This window comes from Bidens hawaiensis, unplaced genomic scaffold (assembly GCF_021521415.1).
Source record: "Bidens hawaiensis isolate Kalapana, Puna unplaced genomic scaffold, B.hawaiensis_p1.1 tig00024027_1, whole genome shotgun sequence".
In the NCBI taxonomy this organism is placed as follows: domain Eukaryota; kingdom Viridiplantae; phylum Streptophyta; class Magnoliopsida; order Asterales; family Asteraceae; genus Bidens; species Bidens hawaiensis.
The window spans coordinates 26,526-52,082 of NW_027493788.1; the positions used below are offsets into that span (position 1 = coordinate 26,526).

Below are 25,557 nucleotides of genomic sequence, written 5' to 3' on the forward strand. Positions count from 1 at the left end.
ACGAAAGGTTTATACTAATACTGTACACTCGTGCATCTTTAATTTTGAAGCCTTTTGTCCATCTTAGATAGGGTTGTAATTGAACCGAGTTAGGACAACCTCGAGCTTGAGCTCGAAATTAAACAAGCTGGATTGAGAGTGGCCCGTTTACTTTTTCAAGCTGAAAAATCAAGCTCGAGCTCAGTTAACTTTATAATTTTTATCTATTTATTTTTTTAACAACATTATATATACAAATTATAAACTAGAGAACTTATAACATTATATATTTTATTTTTGTGCTCTTTTTATAGTGTTTTAAAAATAAATCATTGTAATCGAACCGAGCCAGAGCGACCTCGAGCATGAGCTCGAACTTAAACCTGGATCGAGAGTGGCTCGCTTACTTTTTTAAGTTGAAAAATCAAGCTCGAGCTCTGTGTTTTAAAGCTTGAGCCTATATATTTTATTTTTGTGCACTTTTTATAGTGTTTTAAAAATAAATCTTTGTAATCGACCCGAGCAAGGGCAACCTCGATCCTGAGCTCGAACTTAAACGAGCTGGATCGAGAGTGGCTCGTTTACTTTTTCAAGCTGAAAAAATCAAGCTCGAGCTTTGCTGGTTTAAAGCTTGAGCCGAGCTCAGTTAACTTTTTAATTTCTATTTATTTATTTTTTAGCAACATTATATATACAAGTTATAAACTTGTAGGGGTGTTCACGGTTCGGTTTCAAACCGTGAAACCGTCCAAACCGTTCAAAGGTTTGGTTTCACGGTTGGTTTTTTTTTTTAATCTTGGTTGGTTGGTTTAAAAAATTTCAAACCGTAGTGAACGGTTCGGTTTACGGTTTATACCAAAAACTGCCGTATGAAACCGGACCGGACCATATGATTGTTTTATATTTTATTTTTTTAATATTTCTATCTTTATTGAATACATGCTTGAACATTTTCATTCTCTGTATATAGAATTTAGCAAATGTCTTGTAAAGTTCTATTAATCAACCGTCGTATACTCATAGCGACAACACCATCTAAGGCGCTAGTTAAGACGTTTAGTACTTTTTTTAGTTTTTAAATCTAATTCTCTTTTAAATTTTAGAATTTGTTGAATGACATTTTTGTTTGATTTTTGTTATGACATTAATGCTTAGATAATTGTAGTTTTTGGGAAACAAAGAATCAAATTTATGAATTATATTACTCTTTTTAATTATTGTATTGATAATGTTTTTCAGTACTTGAAGGGATTTGTTAGATATTATAAATATATGTTGGGGACTAAATTAAATAGTATCGGGGGCTATTTTTCAGTCCTTTTAAGAAAAATATTAAAATGTACACATAGTATTAGAGACTAAAAAACAGTTACTAAAATACACATTAGAGACTAGTTTAGGAGACTGATTATCAGACTCTAAAAGTACATACTAGGGACTAAAATAACATACTATACGGGATTAATTTTCAGTCCCTAAAAGAGGCGTATTAAGGACTGAAATCGAGTAGTAACAGGAACTAATTCTCAATCCTTAAAGCAATTAATTAGAGACTGATTTGATATGGAATCATGAACCACAATACGTATTAGGGACTATATTGTTTTGTTTTAGAGGACTGATTTTCAGTCCTTAAAGTCATACAATAGGGACTGAAATCCGAGACTAATTTATAGTCTCTGAAGAAATGTTTTAGGGACCGAAATGACATGGTATTGGGGAATATATTAAAGACCGAAAGTTTATGTTTCGGAGACTAACTGTTGGTCCTTGTTTGTGTCACACAACGGGGACTGACTTTTAGTCGCTAAAGCTAGTATCAAGTACTAGGCATCCGTCACTGGTTGGGGACTGGCAAATCAGTCCCCGATAACCATTAGTTACTGATTTGGGAGCATCAAAGACTAATTTTTAGTCCCAAATAGCAATTTTTTTTGTAGTGTATATAGAAGAGTTTAAAGATAAACAAGCTATTGTGATTATTATTGTAATTAGGTTATGTAGTAGTGTGTTGATCTATTTGAGAATGGTTGGTTGCATTGAAAAAGTTGGCATAAATTGCCAATTCAAGAGAGTTATCTAGATTAATGTTGTTAGTGGGCTTAATATATAGTACGTCACCCAGCGTAGCATGCTCTGGGCATGAGACCTTTGGTAGTACGACAATGCTACATCCCTTTCGCTACTTAGAGCTAGTCAAGTGTATCCCTATGTCGATGGCTGATTGCTTTTGTTGGAGATTTTGATTTTCAACACAACTTTAGTGTTTGCTTTGTTGTGTTTCCACCTAGCATTGGTAATGCATTTATCAAATGTATACCTTTAGCTAGTAAGCCTCAAAAGATGAATGTAAATGACTTGGGGTAGGGAAAATCGAACCAAGTTGACTACAACCGATTGTAATATTTAAACACTTAAATCGCTTTAGACTAATGCTCCGCCGTTATGGTTTTACGTCCTGGTGTGTAACCTCACTTTAGAATATGCATATTGCTTGTACCATTCTTAACGAGTTATATAAATAGTTATTGGGCTCATCATGTGAGAAGTTTTAAAAATATTCTAGGACCAATTTGTGTAAAAATATTATAAAAAGAGTTGTAAAAATACCGTGTTACATAAACTGATTAACCAACGTCTCTCGATTTCGTGATTGTGTTAGAAGTTAGCACACTAGCGCTTTTTGTTTTTGAAGACAAAAACTGTCTGCAATCTGATTTCATCTTATTTCATGTCTGCAACTGAAGATGTGATCTGAAGGTCTGCAATCTGAAAATATAATACTGTGTGTTTTATAAAATGGGTATCGTCTGCATAAGCTGAAAATTAGTTACCTATCATACATATCACAGTAGATAGAAGTAATTTAACGTCTGTAGACTAGTAAAATAGTTGGTGGTGGGCGGTGGACGGTGGTGGTGACGGACGGTGGGTGGTGGTGGTGATGGACGGTGATGGTGGTGGGTGGTGGACGATGTTGGTGGCGGATGGTAGGTGGTGGCGGGTGGTGGGTGGTGGTAGTGGACGAGGGTTGTGGCCGACGGGTGGGTGGTGGTGGTGATGGATGGTGGTGGTGGTGGGTGGTGGTGGCGAACGGTGGGTGGTGGTAGTGGACGATGGTTGTGGCCGACGGGTGGGTGGGTGGTGGTGGTGGTGGGTGGTGGTAGTGGACGGTGGGTGGTGGCGGTGATGGACGGTGTTGGTGGTGGCGGACGGTGGTGGTGGGTGGTGGTGGTGGAGGACGGTGGGTGGTGGTGGGGGGGGGTGGTGGTGGAGGACGGTGGGTGGTGGTGGTGGTGGTGGCGGCGCATGATGGGTGGTGGTGGTGTTGAACATTGGGTGTTGGTAGGATGTTAAGAAGTGTGAAGATGTTTGAAGAAGTTAAACAATAGCTTCTTTTTAAAGACCAAAAAAGCAGTTTGCAGATCTTATTTAAAAAAAAACAAACAGTCTTCAGAAGCTTATGTCTGCGTGCCCGCAGACATAAGCCTCCTGCAGATGTTATAAGCAAAAACAAACACCACCTTAAGATGATTATGCTAAAATGTTCATTGTCCAAGTTTTGCTGTTCTTAATTTAAAATTTGAGCAGAAATGTTAGTTTTGATTTTTTATTTTTGATTATTAGAAACCAGAACTGTTTTTAATGATCTCCTTTTTCTCCCAAGTACACCCCCGTTTTTGCTTATTCCGGTGAGTTCCAAAGTTTGCTTATTCTGGTTGAACACGTGTTCTTTTCATGTGGTATAGCTCAAATGATGTGTAGTGTGATCGTCCAATGGTGTAAATTACCTGTTTTATTCGTATTTCGTTTCCAAGATAGGTTGGTTCTCAACATTCCCTAAAGAGAAAGCAAAAGTGCTTTAAGCTATATGTTTAATCGCGACTTGGTGCTTGTGGAAAAAGAGGAACGCGTTAGTCCACTCTGGGGCTCCAATTGAAAATTTTGGTTTGGTAGAGGAGATAAAGGTTTTGGGTTTTCTTTGGATAAAAAATTGAGAAAAAAAGGTGGGCTCTCGTGGGAGAAGTTAGTTTTAGATTGTAACGGTTGTAGGCGGGTGGGTTTTTTTTTTGTGTTGGTTGCGTGTTTTGTGTGCTCTGTCTTTTTTGTTGGGTGGTGTGTACTTATTTTTTGTTTGCTTTGGTGGATGTTTTTGTGTGCAGTGACTTGCTAGCGTTTTTAATAGAGCTTTTTTGTTAACCATTCAAAAAAAAAAAGACATAAGAGAAATAAATCAAAACTGTTACTAATGATTGGTTTGGTTCCGCTTGATTTCATGGTTTTAAATAATTGGGTCTTAACACAAGTCGTCTAAAATAAGATATGAAGTATATAAAAAGATTATGCTTAAAAAAGAAAGTTCCTCAAATTTTCAGAATAAAATTAAGCTTTTAGAAATACATAAAAAAATATTAATAAAAAACAACAAATTGGCAAGTAGCAACTGCCCAAAATTTATAAAGCAAGCATGTTGTCAAAAATAACATTAACATATCATGAGTCTGATGCTTATTTTAAGCAGCCATACATTACGCAAGGCCCACGATATAATAGTTAAATGCTTGAAAATGTATATATATGTAACTAATTAAACACATTCAAAACTAAATAATAAGGTATGTAAATCAATTAACATATAATAATAGAGCCGAGCTAGGGTGAGTTTTGAGAATCGCAAAGAACTTGCTATAAATATAAATAATAACATATACATATATCTTATAATTCGACTCGTTTTTAGAGGTTTGATTTCTGATACAAACTTTAAACCAAACCATTTTGTTATAAGTTAAAATTTTAACATTGACTAACCAAACGTTTAAAAAGAAAACCAACCGCAAAACCATACAGATGACCGGTAGAACAATTTCACGGTTTCAAATACTGTGAAGACACCTGAACTATCAAAGGGAGAAGAAGGCAGTGGGAAGTTATGCATGGTACACAAACATAAACATAAACACAAAATCAAGAAGAAATAGTTGGTTCAAAACTTAAAAAGAATTGCAAAAAGAAAATTACCACAAAAGTGCTTAAACTTCTCATCTCAAGACTAAAGACTGCAAAAAGAATCCCCATCAACCAAGCAGCATAACAAACAAAAACTAAAATAACTGACTCACTAACCTCCATCTATCCTTTTAATCTTACCACCTAAATATAACTTCACTTGTATAACATCCCTCCCTTCTCTTCCTTCCAACCTATACAATCAACAAAACAAATCATACTAAAACTCATTACCAAACACACCCCTTTTCCCCTCTAAACTTAAATCTTAATCTGCCTTTGGGTTAATGTTTGGGATCAACTCCGGTTCGGGCTTGGGCCCATTTTGTCACTCAGCCCAAACTTAGTTCTCATTTCAACCACCTTCTTGTGAGAGTTGGAGTGGATTGTAGGAACAAAAGTCGGGCTGGCTGCCGGGCGGTACTCAGGGAATAAGCGGCCAGACTTGTAACGAACACCACACGTGTTGCAAAGGGTCTTCGGGCCCAACGGGCCAGCCCGCCATTGTGGTGTCTTTGTGATTTCACAATGCTGGCATTTTCTAACTCCTTGTCCTGTCGGGTTCTGGTTTTGGTAATCGTTTTGGTTCTCGTTTTCCTCTTGGGCCTTGGGCTTTTTCATCTTCTTTTTCTTAATCTTATCGGGCCCACCAGAATTCAGCCTGTTACAAGACGTGAAATTCCTTTCGGGTTCCGAAGAACCCAAAACGGGCATGAGAAGTTCCACCATGTCGCGTGGGTTGAACGTTGCGGGCCGAGGACGTTTAGTTCGGGCCCGTTGTGGCCCACGTTGAATCGGGCCGAGTTGGATCATCTTCCCACTAGGTGGCCCGCTAGAGGACGAGTTGGAGCTCGAGCTGCTGGTGCTCTCGAGGACCGACACAGGACTCGATGTCTGGAATTGGACCGTTTCTTTTTGAACCGGAATGTTCTCTTTCTTAATCGTCAACCCATCAAAGCGAATTACTTTTCATCATTTTAGGCTTACGTATATAAAATTAATTATTTGATTAAAATTAATTATTTGATTCTAGTTCTACATCAAGACGCTAATATAAAATTAATTTTATATAGAATTCGAATGATGACCCTAATTTCTGTTAGAGACAAATTTCTTTTACTTCTCGAAACTCAAATCTAAGACATTTGGATGTTTATAGACTTTGTCTCTCAATAAGAATATCCTATAAGAGTATATAAAACACAAAAGGAAAAAAAAGTTATACAAAATGATTAATATCGTCAAGTTAAAATTTATACAATAATTAACATTGAATAAAATCGGGGTAAAACAAAAAAAAATAATAATGCTACCACTTATAATTTCTTCAAAATTTTGTCTTTGTAGAGAAAAATGATATACCAAAACCTTAAATTTAAATATATTAATGCATAGATCACAGGTGGTCTAGAACATTAAATTAATAAAATTTCTTAATAATAATAGTAGTAGTAGTAATATGAAAATAATCCGTTGAACAGTAAGAGAGCGGTGATCTGGATTGGAACCTCTTTAGTCGTTTGATTGTGCGTTGTATAACACGTGCGTAGGCGTGATCCGTAACTACTATCCCACTACGTCTTTAGCTCCGTTATTATAAAACCTATTTTGAAATTTAATTTGACCTATATTTTTATGAGAAAATTCCCATAATAACCTTATTTTGAAAATAGATTCTAGTTTTGTTCATCAAACTTAATAATTTCAAAAATGGTCCTCTCTAATTCATCTTTAACCATTTGTCAGAAAATCTTTAACGACATGTTAGCATAACACGTCGTCAAAGACGTGTTAGCTTTTCTAACACATGGTTAAAGACGCTAACGTGTCGTCAAAGACACGCTAGATTTCCTACCACATGGTTAAATATGAGTTAGACCTCCAAACACGTAGTCAAAGATATGTTAACACCAAACGTATAGTCAAAGATATGTTAACTTTTTGTTTGTTTTTTTTTTAATATTATATTTTTATAATTAGTTTTACTTATATTTGTTTTTCTTTTATAACTTTTAATATATAAAAGTTTTATATTATTTCGAATATACCGACAAGACATGTTTACTTTTACCTACTGACCGACATAAATTTACTCAAACTCGAGCCGTGCCAAATCAATATTGAAATGTTCAATAAAATTTGGCCCGCTTGGTTTTAAATAAAATTTATGTTGGTCCGTAGATAAAAGTAAACATTTCTCTTCGGTATATTCGAAATAATATAAAATTTTATATATTAAAAGTTATAAAAGAAAAACAAATATAAGTAAAACTAGTTATAAAAATATAATATTAAAAAAACAAACAAAAAGCTAGCATATCTTTGTCTATACGTTTGGTGCTAACATATCTTTGGCTACGTGTTTGGAGGCCTAACTCATCTTTAACCATGTGTTAGGAAATTTAACGCGTTTTTGACGACATGTTAGCGTCTTTAAACATGTGTTAGGAAATCTAACGTGTCTATAACGACGTGTTATGCCAACAAGTCGTCAAAGACGTGTTAGATTTCCTAACACATGGTGAAAGATGAGTTAGAGAAGACCATTTTTGGAATTATTAAGTTTTGGGGACAAAACTATAATTTATTTTCAAAATAGGGCTATTTTTGGGAATTTTCCCTATTTTTTTATGTAAATTATTATGTACAATGACTACAATCATGTTTTTAATAATTAAATATTCGAGATATTTTGTGTAGAATGAAATGGAGGTTGTATTGTCAATATTTTGTTCAGCTATATTTTGGGTGGATGGATAAAAAGAATGAATATGGTTAGCAAAACGTATGTTTTTTTTTCCCGTGATATAAATAATAACTCCGACCAGAAAGAAACTAAATAGAGCTAGAAAAGAATCTTACAATATTAAAACGGGGTTTTGTGACCACGCAATCCAATTGATATTTGTATTTTCAGATGAACGAATGAATATGGATGAGATAAATATTATATTGAGTAGATAATTATTTGAGCTGCATGAATATTCATTTCAAAACCAAAAATATTTTAACAAACTGTTAAAACAGCAGATGGAACGGGCTTATGTTTCCGTTCTCATGCTCTCTTCCGCCTCTGGTTCCAATAAAGGGGAATGGTGCTTCCTTGCTCCCAAAGCTTCTCGAGTCCGCTCTTCGCAAATTTTTTTCTCAAATTAACGTGTGCTTCCCACTGTCTATCTCACATTCTTCTCGAGAAAACCACCAAACGGTGTTCTCGTAACACACCACTTGCCACCTAAGTCTAAATCGGAAGAGCAAAAGATGGGTATCGTGTGCCCTCATACATTTGTACACATTGCACAAACAATCATCAAAATAGCGAAAGAAAAAAGTTGTAACATTTAAGTAACCATGTAATGTGTCATGTTCTAAACAATAGATCTAGTTCATGCTTCATACATAAAAATATCATTTAATTTGAAAAGCACAATAATTCTTAATCCATATTTGTTTTAATTGTCATATTTGTTTATGCATTAAAGATAGTTATGTTCTTGGAGCGACGTATATCATGTAAATCAATATCAATGAAATAGTGGTAGACATATTATAAAAGTTGAATTAATAGGGAAAATGAGTGTGGTGTCGGTGGCAACCGGTGATAGTATTAGAAAGCAGCTAAACAATCATATTCCGGCAAGATTTTGTTTTTTGTTTAACCTCGTCGGCAAAAATAAGTCAAGAATCTTAAATGCTAAGTGAATGTCGCCGTCATCGTGGGTACGGTGTCCAACTAACTAACATCTTCGTCGGTGGCCTTACTATTTCTTGTGAGTTGAATTGCATATAAAATAGTTTCTCATATTTACTAGAATTACTCTCTAATTTATATGGACGAAGTGAAACCAAACGTAAGATATTTTTTTTTTTTTTGAAAACTAGTTATGTCAATTATAAGTTTTTATGTATTAAAGGTTTTAAATCATTCTAACTATAAACTTTTGGTCGTTGTCGGTAGGGTTGTCAATTTATCACATGGACCTGTTAACACGACACGACACGACACGGCACGGGTTTTAACATGTTTGGGTTTGAGCTTAACAGGTTTCGTGTCTTAAACAGGTCGACCTGTTTAAGACATGTTTAAATTCGTGTCCTAACAGGTTAAAGACCTGTTAACCTGTTAGTAACCTGTGTAGATTTTTATTTTAAAAAATAAATATATATACACTCCTAAAGTCTTAAACATAAAGTCATATTTACAAACGGCATGCCATTAATGCCCGTCAAAACCCTACATTATGTTTTTTTATGGATGTTATGCATTGCTTATATGGTTTTTTGTTTAAAGTATACTATGGATTTGCCGTATTTTGTTTCAAGCATGTTATGGATTTGTGGTTTTTTTGTTTCAAATATGTTATGGATTATCTATTAATTAAGAGTTTTATGCTCGTTTTGAATATTTTGGTTTCGTTACACATGTATTATTTATTGTGTCTTTAAAAGGGTCCTTAACAGGTCTTAACAGGTTAACCTGTTACTAAACAGGTTTGTGTTCGTGTTTGGAAAAAATGACACGATTAGTTATTGTGTCGTATTCATGTTTAGCACAACATGTCATCGTGTTTATCGTGTCGTGTCCGACATGTTATGACAGCTCTAGTTGTCGGTCCTAATTAATGAAATGGCTGGTGACGGTCTCACCTTTTAACATGTTTGCTTCCAACGACTAACGGAAACGTAACTCCGTTAGTCTCTAGTCATCGAAAAAACCTTTTCGGCTGAAAAACTTCTTTATCGTCAGAAAATTCAACGTTTTCGTCCCAGGCCTTTTTGAAACCTTAGATCGGACCTTTAGGAACCGTTTTTTTAGTAAAAACCCCAGTTATTGAGGTTATCATAACTCTAGGTGGTTGTCGCAAAAAAACGTTTTCGGCTAGAAAACTCTTTTTTTCAAGTGGAAACCATCGGTGGTGGTGTTCATGTGGTGGTTGTCGGTTCGTGACAATGATGGGCGTTAGCGGTAGTGCTCAAGTGGTGGTGTGCATGTTGAGTTTTCCGGCGAAGGAATTTTCTGGCAAATAGCATTTTTCCAGCGATCAGAGACTAACGGAGTTATGCTTCCATTAGTCATTGATCATTGGAAGCAAACATGTTAAAAGGTAGGACTGTCACCAACCATTTCATTAGTTATACTAGCAATGACCAAAAGATGATAGTTGTGATTATTTAATACCAATATACCAAGAAATTTAAGCACGGCCTTTTTTTTTCTTTTACTCTTACCTTTAAAAAATAAATCTTATCAAACTACTTGATATTACTACGCCAAAGGCGCCATGATAATCCTAGAAAACCTATGTTTATTGCTGGCAATGTTTAACTGAAATATATCATATTTAACTCTTTAAGCTATTTTTTTTTGATTGCTACTTGGACTGGGTAGTGTAGAATATGTGGAACTACATGAAGATCTCCACGCAATGGCGAAGGCATAAAGAGGGAGAAGAGGAGCGTGAACGTCTGTGAAGGCGCGACATCCACGCCCTAGCTGTGGGTGACGTGCATGCCCCTAATCTTATCATGGTTTTGTAATTAATTTAACATTCTATTTCTAACTAAAGCTATATCTCAAAACACTATATACAAATACAATATGTACTTTTTACTTAAAATTTGTTCATAATAATAGTTGTATACAAAAAGTATGTTTATTTTTATTCATACTAAATAACTAGGGGTTAAATTGAGTGTACTAAGTATAATTTATAACTTCAAATTTGTTATGCATAATAATAGTTGTGTACAAAAAGTATGCTTATTTTTATTCATACTGAATAACTAGGGGTTAAATTAAGTGTACTAATTATGATTTATAAGCCGTTAAATAAAACGAAAACTGTAAATTAAAAAGAATAGGGATATTGAATTTTAATAATGCCAACTAAATGTTGTTGACCGATAATAATCGTAACTGAGTTTATTGTCACTGGTGGTCACAAAAGTAAAAATGTTTGCCTTCAGTGGTCCCTCGTTAAAAAGGACTTAACGGCGTTATATTGTTTTCCGAAATTCAAACTAATGTTTTTGTGCTTTTGTTCGGAAAAATGATACGAGTCAACTTATGTAAAACTAAGCTCGAACCGATGATTCAAACGGCTTTATTTTTGTTAATTGGAAGTTCAATCATCCGAGTTGAAACATTGTTCCGTCGTTTTGGAGCACCATTTCAAAATAAGTTTTGCATCAATCGACTCGTATCCTTCTTCCGATTAAAAAACCTTAAACAATAGTTTGAAATTCAGGATATAAAATAACGTAGTTAAGTCCTTTTTAACGGGGGGCACTGATGACCGTCGTTTGAGTCATGCAAAAACCTAATTAACCTAAGCAGCTAGGGTAAGTCAGGTATCGTATCCACCAGGAGTATGTGGTCAGTGTGAAGTGAAATCAATTCCTAAACTTATGAAGTAATTCAATTAGAGTGTTGATCACACTAGTAAACGGTTTATATGTTATAACAAGCAACCAAGTAATCATGTATTCAATCAATTACCAAAGACAAATCACACCCGGGAATCCAAGTAATTAACCTAACAGCAAACTCATGCAACTTACAAATTAACAATCACTGATCAATACCGATTGACTAACTAGATAAACCTTAGGCATCAACGCTTACTAACACACGGCACTGGTTATCAAACAGTCCCTGCCAGTGTGACTCAACTAAGGGAAAGTGTATGCTTCATCACATTCAACTAGTCAAAACAATCCTATAAGCAATTATCATAGCAACTGGCACAATAATCGTTCTGATCGAAATAAACCTAAACCGACTGAGTGCACAATAATACTAGACATCAATACTCATAGATTAATCAAAGATCATTACAATCAATTCATTCTAAATACATGAGAAAAACTGAAAGATACAATACTTTATGTAACATTCGTCAATTTCGGGTCTTGTTTGTATTCGTTTTTGTATTTGTTTATTATGTAAACCGAAGCTTATGTTATAATCAAAATGATGGATTTATGTTACAATATTTTTTCACACTTGTTGGGTCTTGAAAACATCCTATTTTTATTTTTATTATTATTTATTTATTATTTTTTTTTTGTTGTTTTGTGTTTTTGTCTTGATCCATTTTGCATGAAAACTCTTGTGTCTCACACCCATATTTGACCACCAACATTACTCTATATATACATCACCTTTCCTCTTCATTTTCCCTTGCTACAACTCCAAAAAAAAAAAACTCTCTCAAACATCAAAGATTCAAGATTATCTTCTTAAGTGTTATTGAAGGTTTTTAGTCTTTCATCTTAATTAGTTTATGTAGCCTTATTAATACCTGTTTATGGTTGTGCAACATATATATAATATACACCCCTTGTTTACCTTTGGTAGTTACTTCTCCGATTCCGGTCAGTGAGGTTTCGGACCTCATAAGGCAAGGCTTCATGGAGGACTTCGTGTCCTTGATATATATACATCTATATAACTTGTTCATACATATTAATCTTGCCTATTTTAGTTTGTTGGTCATGTTTACAAGTTCCATGGTTATGGGTTTTTAAGAATCTATGCTTCGGTTTAACCGTAAATAGCTCTAAACCGTAAACCGAACTTTGTTACTAGTTTTGTTAAATAATTGTTTAAACATACTTATTGTTAGATCTAAGTTTCTAAAATCATTTTTACAAATTCTATGGTTATGAGTTTGTAGAATCTTACCTCGGTCTTAACCCGAAACACGATCCGAACCGAAAACCAAACTTTTGTTTAAAGACTTTATTGTTAACTTTTAGTATTTTTTATTTGTACATTATTATACAAGTTCTTTAGTGTTTGGACATGTGGAAACCATCTATGAACTTGTTGTGAGATGGAAACCGAACCAAACCGATTCTTACTCGCTTAAGACACACAAGTGTGTTTTTTTAGCCATCAAGACTTGTATATTTCTTTAAAAATAGTTACAAATTGATTTTTAAATATTTTCTTAATTACTTGGAAATGTTGGATCCAACTTGATCTCATAACAAAGTTTGGACCGACAAAACCGAACACTCGCTTAACGTGCGTTGTTAGTTCTAAAACAATGGAACTACATACTTGGTTAAGTCTTATTAAATTTTATTGAGTTATATCATAACATTCAATATTTTGGAAAGTTTACTTTGGGTTTGACCAATTATCAAGACCCGAACCGACAACCCGAACACTCGATAAAAAAAAACCCATTTTAGTACCTTTATTCCAAAGGGATTTTCATTCTTGCATTTTATCCACCTTATTACTTAACATAGGTTGAGTAAATATTAAGGTTAGATACTTTAACCCGGTTTCGAGCAAACTTACATTTTTAAAGGGTTATTATTATAAATTATTAAATAGTTACATTTTAAAACCTTGAACTTTAATTATTTACATTTCTCAACATTTATTTTGTTTAAAGACCTTCAAGACAACCTTTCTAAATTCAAGACTTCTTTTCTTTTTAGGCATTGTGCGTTAAACTCGTCGTTCCGACAAATCTCCAAATTATCATCTTTCAAGTTTACTACTTGAAGGTGAGTACTTCATACCCCATTTTCCATCTTTTATTTTGGGGGTGACATTTCATACTTATTCAACAAAATGCTTTATATTTGAATCTTAAACCACAAACGTAGTTGTATACTTTACCTAAATAATTGCTTGATTTGGTGTTCTATGCTTATATGCCTATGTGTTAATCGCTTTTGGTTGGTGGAACTATAAAATCCTAGACTATTTGGCATCCCCTTATAGCAAGGTGTCGTTAACGTAATGCAATTAACGATAACTATAAAATCCTAGACTATTTGGCATCCCCTTATAGCTAGGTGTCGCTAATGTGTTTAGCGATATCTGTTTATCCAAATTACCACTTTTATTTATCGTTTCGTATGCAAGTTTTGTGGCTATCTTTATTATATACTAATATGATTAAACTTATGAATTGCTCACCAACCTTTGTGTTGACAAACTTTATTTTATGAAATGTTGCAGGTTTGCATCTTGGTTAATTTATGATTGTGAAGAAAACGACATCAAAGACCTTAGGATATTAGTAAAAATGAACAATATCAAATTTTTCATATTTTATGATATCTTGTTTATGGTTATTTTATGGATAATTGTTATGTGACATTTTTGATGTTGTGAAATGAAATGAGTTTATTAAATACTGTCACTTTAATTAGTGTCATGTGCTTATGGACAATCGTTACACCTCGGCATGTTCTGCCGCCTTTGGTCGGGGTGTGACACTCTACATCCCAGGTATGACTCGAAGAAACTAGCCGCGCATCGGCATCTCTCGGGCCTCGGTTCTGATCTGGTAGGCCATGTAGGACACTTAGAGATGATTGGGGATGATCGGGACTTGCTCTTCTGCTCTGGAAATGGCCTGGAAGGTCAAGAATGCCGTCTAGGGTCGTCCAAATGTGATATAAACAAAACCCTAACTTTCACGATTCTGGGGACCATCGCGTAGCGCGATGGCCTCCTCTCCTGGTCCATCGCGCTACGCGATGGACCAAAAGTCAACGCAATCATTTACAGGGCATCGCGTAGCGCGATGCCCCACCTTCAACACCCATCGCGCTACGCGATGGGTCTCCGCGATGGGTCTCCTTTCTCAGCAACTTCACATGATTGCCTCGGTAAGCGTGCTGGACATCCCGGGTCTTCATTCCATGCTTGTACAGGTCCAAATTAAACGCGTTAAGTACCTGTGACCTGAAACACAGCAAACACGTATGAAGTACCAAAGTTTCTAAACTAAACACGTAAAACAAGTACATTAATACAATTAAATATGTACAAATAAACCGAACATCAGGCACTTGGGTAAATTTGGGACCACCAATGACGATAAACTTAGTTGAGGTAATTATCGGCAAATACCATTTAATTATTATGATCTAATATCAATATCTCAAAAGAATATTATTTAAATAGTCTAACTTATATATAAACTAAACATTAAATTTAACATATTATATAAAACATATGATAGATCTATTTGTTAAAAAATAAATATTTATGAGCCTTGATACATAAATTAACGTGGCAATAAATATAAGAATTTCAAATCATGACTATTATTATTTTATATTGAAGCTACTAAGCTTCAAATGTCCACACTGATTTACTCTTTTTTCTGTCCAGAGGTCCGTGATTGTTGTAACGTGCATACAATTTAATTATTCAAGTATTTCACTTTCAAACTCGAATACTTTGTATATTAGACTCTACACAAAATACAATTTAATATAGATTTATTTTAATAAAATAAAATTTCCATAAATCTCCTCACATGACCATCACGTCTTGTCCTTCCCTTCGACAAAACGTTGTTTTATTATTAAAAAAACACACACACACAAACAATCATCATACGAAGATATATGTCGCATTGCTGTTTTACCCTTCAATTCTCATGTAATTGCATTTTGGGTTATACGAATTTTATTTATATTATATTTGAACCTTAAGTTTCGTAGTTGACTCGTTTTGATTCTTTAACTAACCCTAGACAGGTTGAGGTGTTTAATATTCGGTTTTAGCCCGATTAAAATGAAAAGTGAACTAAAGCAAAATTGTTTAGAATTGAACCAAATTACATATTTGGTTTCGGTTCCAAAATTTTGAATTATAGAATGGTTAATTAAGTTTTGCCAATTAGACCAATCCAATTAAACTTTTAGTTCAATTTTATTTAACTCAGTTCATAATGGTTGTTCGGTCGACAACGAGAATCGAAACTTTTATTTAGCTTGCAGTTTGGTTTTAACTATTTGAATCATGTTTTGTTTGGTTTTCGGTTTTAGCAAATAGCTCAAAACAAATTAAAAATCGAACAGATGAACACCTTACAAACAAATCAACAAATTTTCTTCAACTCAATTTATAAATGATAGAGTTTCTCTACTTATCAAACTTAAATAAACTTGTGATTGTCACTAAAGCTTTTATGACTTAGTAGATCTCCCTTACTACACCGTAAAAACATGCAAAAATCGCTAGTTGCCCAAGATTTCCATATCTATCCCCTATAGCTAGTTTCACGTCATTTTGGATCATGTTTGGATCATGAACTAGCAGGGCCGGCTCCAAGAAAGGCTAAAAAATTTTGGGCCAGAGGCAAGCTTAAATTCGGGCCTAAAGACTTAAGCAAAAAATAAACTCGATAACTCATAAAAAAAAGTAAATCATACGATGATAATAGTAATTTCAATACACAAAATATAAATATTGTTGCAAAAAAATTCTATTATTCTAAATTCTATTATTCTAAGATTCTATTATTCTAAGTCAATAACTTTTATAAAACTAATCAAAAAAATAACTAACCTGGATCAGATTAGAAATTCAGAATTTTGGAGAATCGAAGGCTGGAGGTTGGCGGTGGTGGTGTTGCAGTGGTCGTGCAGGTCTCGGTGGTCCGGCGACAGACGACGGACGGACAGACGGCGGAAGCAGGGCCGTGCGGTAGGTTTTTTGGCTTTCTGCCTTCTGAGATCTATTTTTTTTTTTGAGCGGTAGAAGTGTATAAGAAAATAACAATAAAAAAAATTGTAATTGAGCTATGGGCCTACAAATAATTTGGGCAATTAGATATTTGGACATGATTGATTTTATATGGGCCTAAACAAAATTGGAAATCTAATACTATAAGTTCAAATACAATTTTTTTATAACACCATATATATATATATATATATATATATATAATTTTTAAAAATTTTCGGGCCTATGGCGGTCGATCCCCCTGCCACATATTATAGCCGGCCCTGTGTACTAGTTATGTCTTCTCCTATTTAGCGTGCTCTATACTTGCATTGTCCTCTTGAGCGTCTCGGTTGATCAATATTAATCAACCAATTCGTACAAAGTCTCACCATCATCAAAGTTAACAAATGATGTTGCACATTCATGTAATAAAGCTTATTAGAATATAAATATCATTAGTAAATAAGTTCAAACGAGTCATAGTTGGACGGGAAAAACAATTTAGAATATGATGTTTTTGACTTGAAATTTGGCAACGATGGGTTGAAGCTTAGCATTTTAACTTTTTCCAATTCCAATTCTTTGTTTTAAGTCATAAAAAAATTAATAATTATTTTAAGAAATAAAGATGGTCTCTATGACTAGTTGAAATTCCAAATTCCATCACAGTTTATGAAAAATTACTAATGTAACACGATGGACCTTGGAAAACATTTCATATGGGACAGACGATGATCGATATCAAAATTTCATAGGCATCGGTCAACCAACTCCAAAACTTATAGTGTAGGTCCGCCCCGATAACTCCAGTCTTCAGTACACTTTATATAAACAACTTAAATAACATATAAAGTCAACTTGACCCATATCAATTGAATTACTTCCTAGGTACTGAGCAACTTAAACGCAAATCGATTCATTAATGATAAAACTAAATTTATTAAAATATCATCAATTTATATTGTTTTTTGCTTTTAAATTCAATAGTAAAAAGATATATATTTTTGTTCTAACCTAAAATACAAACAACCAATCATTTGAAGAATAAAAAAAATGACTGAGATCATATAGGTAACTTTTAGAAACTGATTAAATGTGAAATTTACTTTTCTGATATTTTGTTATACTTAATGTTATGTAGTTATTTTTATTAGTTTCCTGACTCATCAATTAAATGATCGTTAATGATATATTATAAAGTGGGTGTGACATTGAGTTGAGATGATATTTTGAAACAAAAGTTATTTGTTTAAATAGTGTTGAAGATGATGTAAAGGCACCGTTATAAGCGGCGCATTTAGAGCAATAAATTACAGTCATAGGGTGGGAGGCAGGTTTCTTGTGATTAAAAAATCAAAAAGAAAATTCAAAATGAAAGCGAAGAATGACGTGGACAGGTCAGTGGATGACTGAATGTTGGCAAGTCCATTGTTATAGTGAGCCCAACATAAGGATCCGAACTTTTTAAACATGGGCTCTATTTCATGCATAATGGGCCAAACAAAGGCTTTTAGTTTTAGAGATATTGGTTTAAATAATCTTAATTATGCTCCATTAGCAAATAATAGTTTTAATTTTGCACTTGGCTGGTAATAGTCTCTACTAAAGATATATTAGTTTCTAACGGTCAGCTAGTCTTAAGTCTTATGCTGAGGTGGCACCCATCCACCTTTTTCTCCGATAAATAGGACATAATTAGAATTATTTAAATCCAATATTCCTTAGTTTTAAAACGTAAATTAGCAGGCCTGTTATTTGTCTGAGTCAAATAGTTTTAACAAATTTATTTATTAAAATTGATGATTTCTTTTGAATTTTATTTGGGCCACTTGAGGGGTAAAAAAAACAAAGTCAGTTCGTTTACTTAATAAGTTTATTCCAGTTTTATTGTTGGGAGAGGAGAAGAAAGTGATAGTGTGAGCTATGATGGTAGTAAACCTATGTGTTGAAGAAGAGCGGTCGACGTTCAAAACTTCAAATATTAATCCCAACACGAGGCGTTCATTAATCACAAGTTATAGTTGCATGTGTATATGAAATGTAATAACACAAGTAAACAACTGTCCAAACCTGTCTTCTATATTGAGTTGATTATCCTTGCGATCTTATATATCACTAGTCTCGATAGTCTCCTCTTAGTAAATTAGTTTGGTTTTTATTAGACTCAAAACGATAAACATGGTCGTAAACTGACTCTATAAATTGAACTGCACATAACCCTAAGGTCCTAAACAAATGCAATATAAGAACAGTAATGACAGCTACAAGTTCGTTTTAAGGTTATAGCTAAATAAATACGAGACCCACAACCGAAAAAAGAACCAACAACCTACAAATATGGCGCCATCCGTGGGACTCGAACCCACGACCACGTGGTTAAAAGCCACGCGCTCTACCAACTGAGCTAGAACGGCTGTTTATTACTTACTTTCTGATAACTGCTTATCAATCTTATCTTATTTGTCATTTTATAATGAGAAAAAACCATCCATGTATATAAGTAAAGTTATTCATACCTTAAAAGTTAAAACTGTCAATAAAGAAACATAAATATCAATTTGGTTTCGTTTACTTCCAAAGCATTGCTAAGAAAACTAAAAAAATTGTATAATATATAAGTAAAGTAGAACAAAACTATAAAAGTTATTATATTATTATAGAACTAACTTTTGAACCCACCCCGTGTATCACTTAAGATTTGTCAAATGATAAAAATAAACAAAGTCTGTTATTTCATATAAAGGACCAAAATTAAATGCAAAACGAAATGAAATATATATTACAAACAATAGGAAGCTAGAATTTCAAATTTATAAATTTGAGAAAACATTTGTTGTTTTATCAGAAGTATTCTCATTGTCATCCACTATTTAAAATTTTTAACCACATCTCCTAGTTACCCTGGATAATGCAACATATAGTGTCCATGGGAAAAAAAACTGGACATCGAAGGAACAAACCAATTCTAGAAAAAAATTGTTTTCGGCTATAATCTACTTGTTTAACTCTCATATATCTACTTGTTTGATCATCAATCAATATTTTACTTTTAATTTCCTTATTATTTTATAACTCAATTGCCAAAATAGTTTCGACTCATAACGCATGGATACTTAAAATGAATGAGATGAAATAGAAGATTAGGAGGAAAATGTACTATTATATAACTTAATTGCCAAAATGATTTTGGCCAAGAGATGGGATGAGAATGCTCTAACACCTTAACAACTTCCACTGAACATTTTTTTCTTTTTTTGCAACTACCGTTTTAACGGAGTCGTTCTTGAAATTTTTAAAAGGGTCGGTGTAAAAATTTCACAAGGTTAGTCGGGATTTTAGCATATATACTAAACAAAATTTCACAAGGGACGACCGACCCCATATGTAAGTACTAGGTCAGCCCATGGTCTTTACCCATGAGTCACTTTCGTTTTCTTTTTTCTTCTTTTTTTTTTTTTTGAAAAAGAAGAAATGAGTGTTAGGCCACATAGGTCCTGTCCAGGTCTTTTTTGAAATCACATAAGAGAAGACACCCGGCTCTAAACCCAACACTTTTAGAATTTATTGTTTTCCAAGTTACGCACACTAATAATCTAGTCCATATATATATTTGTTACTTATATGTAATCGTTATCACTCAACAATAGAATATCTAGACGCACCTATGAACCTAGACCAGTCTAGACCGAACCACGTTAAATTCTCATATTTGCTTATTGCTTAAGAGTGTGTGTGCAAGACACTAGCAATAAGTCTTCATTCCGAAGCATATGGAACAAAATCTAAGAGAAGAATTTAATTATCATAAACAAGCACCAAAAGTCAAACAAATCCATAGTAAAATAACACTCTAGTAACAGATTGTAATCTATCCCATTATACAGTTCACCCAACAAATCTCCATTAAATGCTGCAAAACTTGTACCCTGTACACTCACAATACCAAAATATAAAAAAAAATTATTATCAGAAATGAAATATATCTAGGCTTTTTCTCACAAAAAACAAAATTACAATGCTTTTTATAAAGCTTGTACCTGGGATTATACTGATTAAAGAACAGATAAGCTCACTTCTCCTCTTCCTTATCCTCATCTTTCTTCTGCTCGCATTAATATAAAAATCAAATAATATGAAAAACAAGTTTCGAGGCAAGAAAAGATAAAATTACTAAACTAACCTCAGGCTGGTTTTGCATAGAAGCAAGCAAATCTTTGACTGAAGGGTCATTCGGGTCAACTCCCGGGAGCTGCAACACCAAAATTGAAACAAAAATGGAATTTAAAATAATATAGAATTTTACTATTTTGGCTCCTTTTTCTCTGCAATTATGACATTTTTTTGAGTAAAGCAATAATAATAAAATAAACGTACCGAAGCAAGAACCGATGACACGAATGATTGATCTGCCAAAAGCTTGCCCATATCTGTCTCCCCTGATTGATCCTTTGCACCTTCTTGCACAGATAATTGTAAAGCTGCAAATTGCACCGATTTAGTGACTGTATTATTTAACTATTTCCAATATTATAAAATACAAATCAATGAGTCATATATAAGTTACCAAGTGCCAAATCTTGATCATCAGCGGCTGCTTCTGACATGTCAGTATCCCGTGTGGCAACATTAGTAGCAGGATCATCCATTGACATGGCAAGTGCCTGTTGTAGCAGTGCATTCTCATCATCCTGCCATAAATAATATTTTCACAGTTAATAACCTAGGTGTTTAAACGAACACGAACGAAGCATGTTCGTGTTCGTTCGTTTACCTTTAACCGAACAAACGATATTACACAAACTAAACGAACATAATTTTCTTGTTGATGTTCGTTCGTTAAAAAAATGAGCATGTTCACGTTCATGTTTACAGTTCACGTTCATGTTTACTATTATTTTCTTTGTCTTGGAACCGGGGGTTTCACTCGAAGCATCCTCTCTATGCTCAAAGGTAGCGGTAAGGTTTTGCCTACATCTCACCCTCCCTAGACCTTACTAATAGCTTTCCTGCTATTTGTGGGATATACTGGGTATGGTTGTTGTTTGTTGTTGTCCATGTTCGTTCGTTTAACTTTAACACAACAAACGAGTGTGTTCTTGTTCGTGTTCTTTTGTTAAGAGAATGAGCGTGCTCATGTTCTTTTATGTTCGCTCGTTAACAGCATAAACAAACGTAAACGAATATAGATGAACAAACATTATTGAGCTAAGACCAATTAAAAGTAAATGCGAACAAAAATGTGATGGACCTTAAAAGCTATCAAAACTATACTAATTGTAATTGGCCTAAAAAATTTTTATGACCATAGTAATGAGTGTAAACGAACGAACTTAAACAAACGTACGTTGAGCTAAACCCAAGTAAAAGTAAATGTGACGTGCTGCGCCTAAAATGTTATTACAACTATACTATATGTAAATATGTAATTAGCCTAAAAATTTAATACATACATTAACGAACGTAAACAAAAAAACATAAACAGATTTAAACAAACAATTGTTCATGAATAAGACATGTGTTCATGTTTGTTTATTAAATAAACGGACTTCCTACAAACGGTTCACTGAACGTCCGGTTTGTTTGCATGTCTATTATAACCTATTAAAACAGCTCTAGGGGCGAAAATAAAAAATTAAAAAGAAACTAATTACTAACCATTAAATCGTCTTTTTTATTCTCGGATTCAGATGCTGAGGTGGCAATATTTTCAGACATAATTGCATCTTGTGAAGTAGACTCTCCTTTCTCTTGCTTTGAAGCATCATCTGCAGCTTTTTTAGCAGCAGCTTCTTGTCTTGCTCTCTCTTCTTCCATTGAAACACGAAGAGCAAGTGCAAGTTCCGGGTCAAGATTCGGGTCAACACCAAAGTCAAAACCAGAGACACCACCAGCTGCCGCTGCTGCAGCAGCCGCTGCAAAGCCACTTCCACCTTCCCCATCACCAGTAAAGATTGGAGTGCTGATAACAAACAGTAACAATATCAGCTAAAAGTAATAGTGTTTAATAAACATGAGTGAAAAAACAAATACTTTTATTTGGGTTTGTAAACGAACCGAATGAGAACACGAATGGAGCATATTCGTGTCCATTCGTACAGATTGAACCAACCAAACAATCATATACGAATAATTAAACGAATAAGGTTTTCTTGTTCGTGTTCATTAAGAAAATGAGCATGCTTGTGTCCGTGAACTTAAATGAACGAACATAACCGAACATAGATGAACAAACTTAACTGAGCTAAAACTACTTAAAAGTAATGTGAAAAACAATGTGTTGGGCATAAGGTAATTAAAACTAGACTAGGTTGTATTGTTGAAATGAGCCAAAAAATTTATATGAATAAATTAGCAAACAGAAACAACAGGCGTGTTTGTTTGTTAAACTAAAAGAACAAAAAATTTCGTTCATATATTATAGAAACGAGCTTCCCGCAGAACGGCTCCCGAACTGTTTACTCAACGTTCAGTTCGTTTACTTTATGACTTGTACAATTTTTTTTTATAAAAGTATTTTTTTTAAATACAAGTTATACAAATTTTTATAAATAATTTGATTTGATACAAGAAAAAGTTAAATATAAAAAAGTAAATGTATGAGGGGTGATGATGGGGAAAAGTAAAGATTTGTAAGAATGTTTGCAGGGTTGGAGTGATTGTTTATGAAGAAATATGATTTATCGATTGGGCGCATTTGTGAGTATTTTTAAGGTTTTGGGTTGGAGATAGTCTAATAGCATATAAAAACATGTAAAAATACAAACCTTAAAAGTACATCAGAAAGTGCATTAGATCCAGCTGGCACATGAACAATATGACTGCTGTCACTATTATTCACAGCAGCAACCAAAGCCTCAAGCTTTTCTGTTTTAGCCTCATCTTCTTCACCAAAGTTCACAACATCAAGAGCTACACTGTTCTTCTTTAATTTCTTTCCAATCATCTCCAACACTTTCTTATCATATTTCACAGGACTGAAAACAAAAACCAGCAATATAACAAAAGAAAACAAAAAAGAACATTCTAGTAGAACAATAATGACATTCCATACCCTCCTGCAAACACAATTATCCTTTGTTGCTGCTTCTTGTTTTGGCGATGCTTCAATGCCAGCTGTGCAACTTGAATCCCGGCTGCCAAGTTCATCTCACCACCAATTTCTAAACCTGTGTAATAACAGAATAAAGTTTCATATAAAGATCGATAAGAATAGCAATATTGGCATTTAATAGTTTATATTCAATTAAAGAAGCTAACCGTGCATGCAAGCAAGGATCTTGCCAAGATCGCTAGTTGGAGTGACCAAAACACGAACACCTTTACCAGCCATTGTTAACACACCAACAGTATTCTCTGGATTAGACTGCAACATACAAGCAACAACAGCATTTCAGTTAACCATATGTTACTAGCTAATCCTAAAACACACAGTGTTTCCTGCAATTTAACTTAATATCAATCGGTTAAAGTTTAAAAACAGTACAATCTTGCTGCCAATTGAATGACAATCAGTTATAACACAGTGTAACTAACTACGTCTAAAACACAGCGTTTACTGCAACTTACTCACAATCAGTTAAAGTTTAACAAAACAGTACAATCTTGCTGCCAATTAAATAAAAAATAATTCGGTATACGATAAAGATAAATCATATGTCACAACCCTAATAGCTTCTCTGTTCAAGAACGCTTCTTAATATTGAGACTAACACGTGAATCTAATGATATAATCTACTTTAATCAACTGAACTTATAATCTTGACATGAATTGAACAAAATCAAACTCAATTTAACCAAAAGTTTTACCCGATCAATAACGTTAATAAAACTCTTTGCAACAACAAAACAAAAACCCTGGATTTATACCGCAACAAAGAAGTAGCAATAAACAGTTAACCATACGTAACTAACAAACTAAAACACATAGTCTCTACTGCAACTTAATCTCAACCAGCTAAATGTTAACAAACAGTTCAATCATACTGCCAACAAAACAAAACGAAACATAATTCAAATACCAGTAAAAACCCTAAATAGCTTCTCAGTAGAAAAACTCATGTTAATACTGAAACCAACCTAGTGTAATCAACTGAACAAAATCAAACTCATTTAATTTAAATCAAATTCATCAAAACAACAAAGCAAAAAAACCCTAGAATTAGCCACATAAGCATGAGTGCCACTAATTATATAGAAAACATATAATAATTGAATGAAACCTGAGTTTTAGCGCCACAGATCAAATTAACAGCATCAACTTGAGCCTGAAACCTAGTAGGCGAGTAATCGCCGTTGCGCATCCATTCGGAATTATCGATACAGATCATCGTAGCCTGATTCAATATTATAATTAAACCCTTAGGATTTGAAACAGAAGGGGTAAATGTGTATATATATATATATATATATATATATATAATATAGGGTGAGAATTGGAATACATACCTCGAGCACCATGGTTGAATCGGAAGAAGGATTACTACTGAATTAGAGAGAGACTTGTTTTCTTTTCTTGCTCACGACTGCTATAACTATACTCCGTATATTATTTTCACTTTTATTTTTTTCAAACTAAATTATTATTTTAATATCTATATATATACACACGAAGCATGAGTTAAATTTTAAGAGATACCAAACTTATCGCTTCAAGTAGAAACAATGATGCATAAGATTAAGATATCTTAAAGACAATTTTGTCTTTTAATAAAATCATGTATATTGATTTTAATTTATTAAAAAATAATTACAAGGTTGGTCTTTTAACTTTAATCATATTTTTTTAATTTATTAAATAGTTATATATATACCTCTTGTTTTAAACTAACTACCCCACAGACATTTAAACGTTTATGACTTTTTCACATGTTAATATTTTTTAAAAAACATTATACCATAAAAACGAGTATTTTATTCTTTTTAATTTGAGTATGGTATTGCTATACTTTTCTCATTTTAAAAACTTAATGTGTTGCGTGATTAACATTAGGGACCATCAAACATGTTTGGCGGGTTCAGTCGTTTAGGTCATGGGTTGAAAAGGTTAACGTTGGAATAGGTCGATTAAAAAAAGG

At 33.7% G+C, this 25,557-nt stretch overlaps 1 protein-coding gene, 1 non-coding gene and 1 pseudogene across 2 annotated transcripts; all 3 read right to left on the minus strand.

Moving 5' to 3' along the window:
* Positions 1–4,877: 4,877 nt before the first annotated feature.
* LOC143568626 (uncharacterized) lies at positions 4,878–7,379 on the minus strand (annotated as a pseudogene).
* An 11,445-nt stretch (positions 7,380–18,824) lies between these two features.
* Positions 18,825–18,897, minus strand: TRNAK-UUU (transfer RNA lysine (anticodon UUU)). The gene has a single exon. It is a non-coding gene; the product is annotated as a tRNA-Lys (tRNA).
* Positions 18,898–20,284: 1,387 nt separating this feature from the next.
* Positions 20,285–24,981, minus strand: LOC143568614 (26S proteasome non-ATPase regulatory subunit 4 homolog). Its single transcript, XM_077054728.1, has 11 exons — positions 24,929–24,981; positions 24,703–24,816; positions 23,741–23,846; positions 23,535–23,649; positions 23,248–23,457; positions 22,139–22,442; positions 21,048–21,171; positions 20,858–20,961; positions 20,664–20,732; positions 20,521–20,585; positions 20,285–20,409 (listed from the first exon to the last, which is right to left on the minus strand). The coding sequence occupies exons 1-10, from the start codon at positions 24,938–24,940 to the stop codon at positions 20,553–20,555; spliced, it is 1,191 nt and encodes a 396-aa protein (XP_076910843.1). The 5' UTR covers positions 24,941–24,981; the 3' UTR covers positions 20,285–20,409; positions 20,521–20,552.
* Positions 24,982–25,557: the final 576 nt, after the last annotated feature.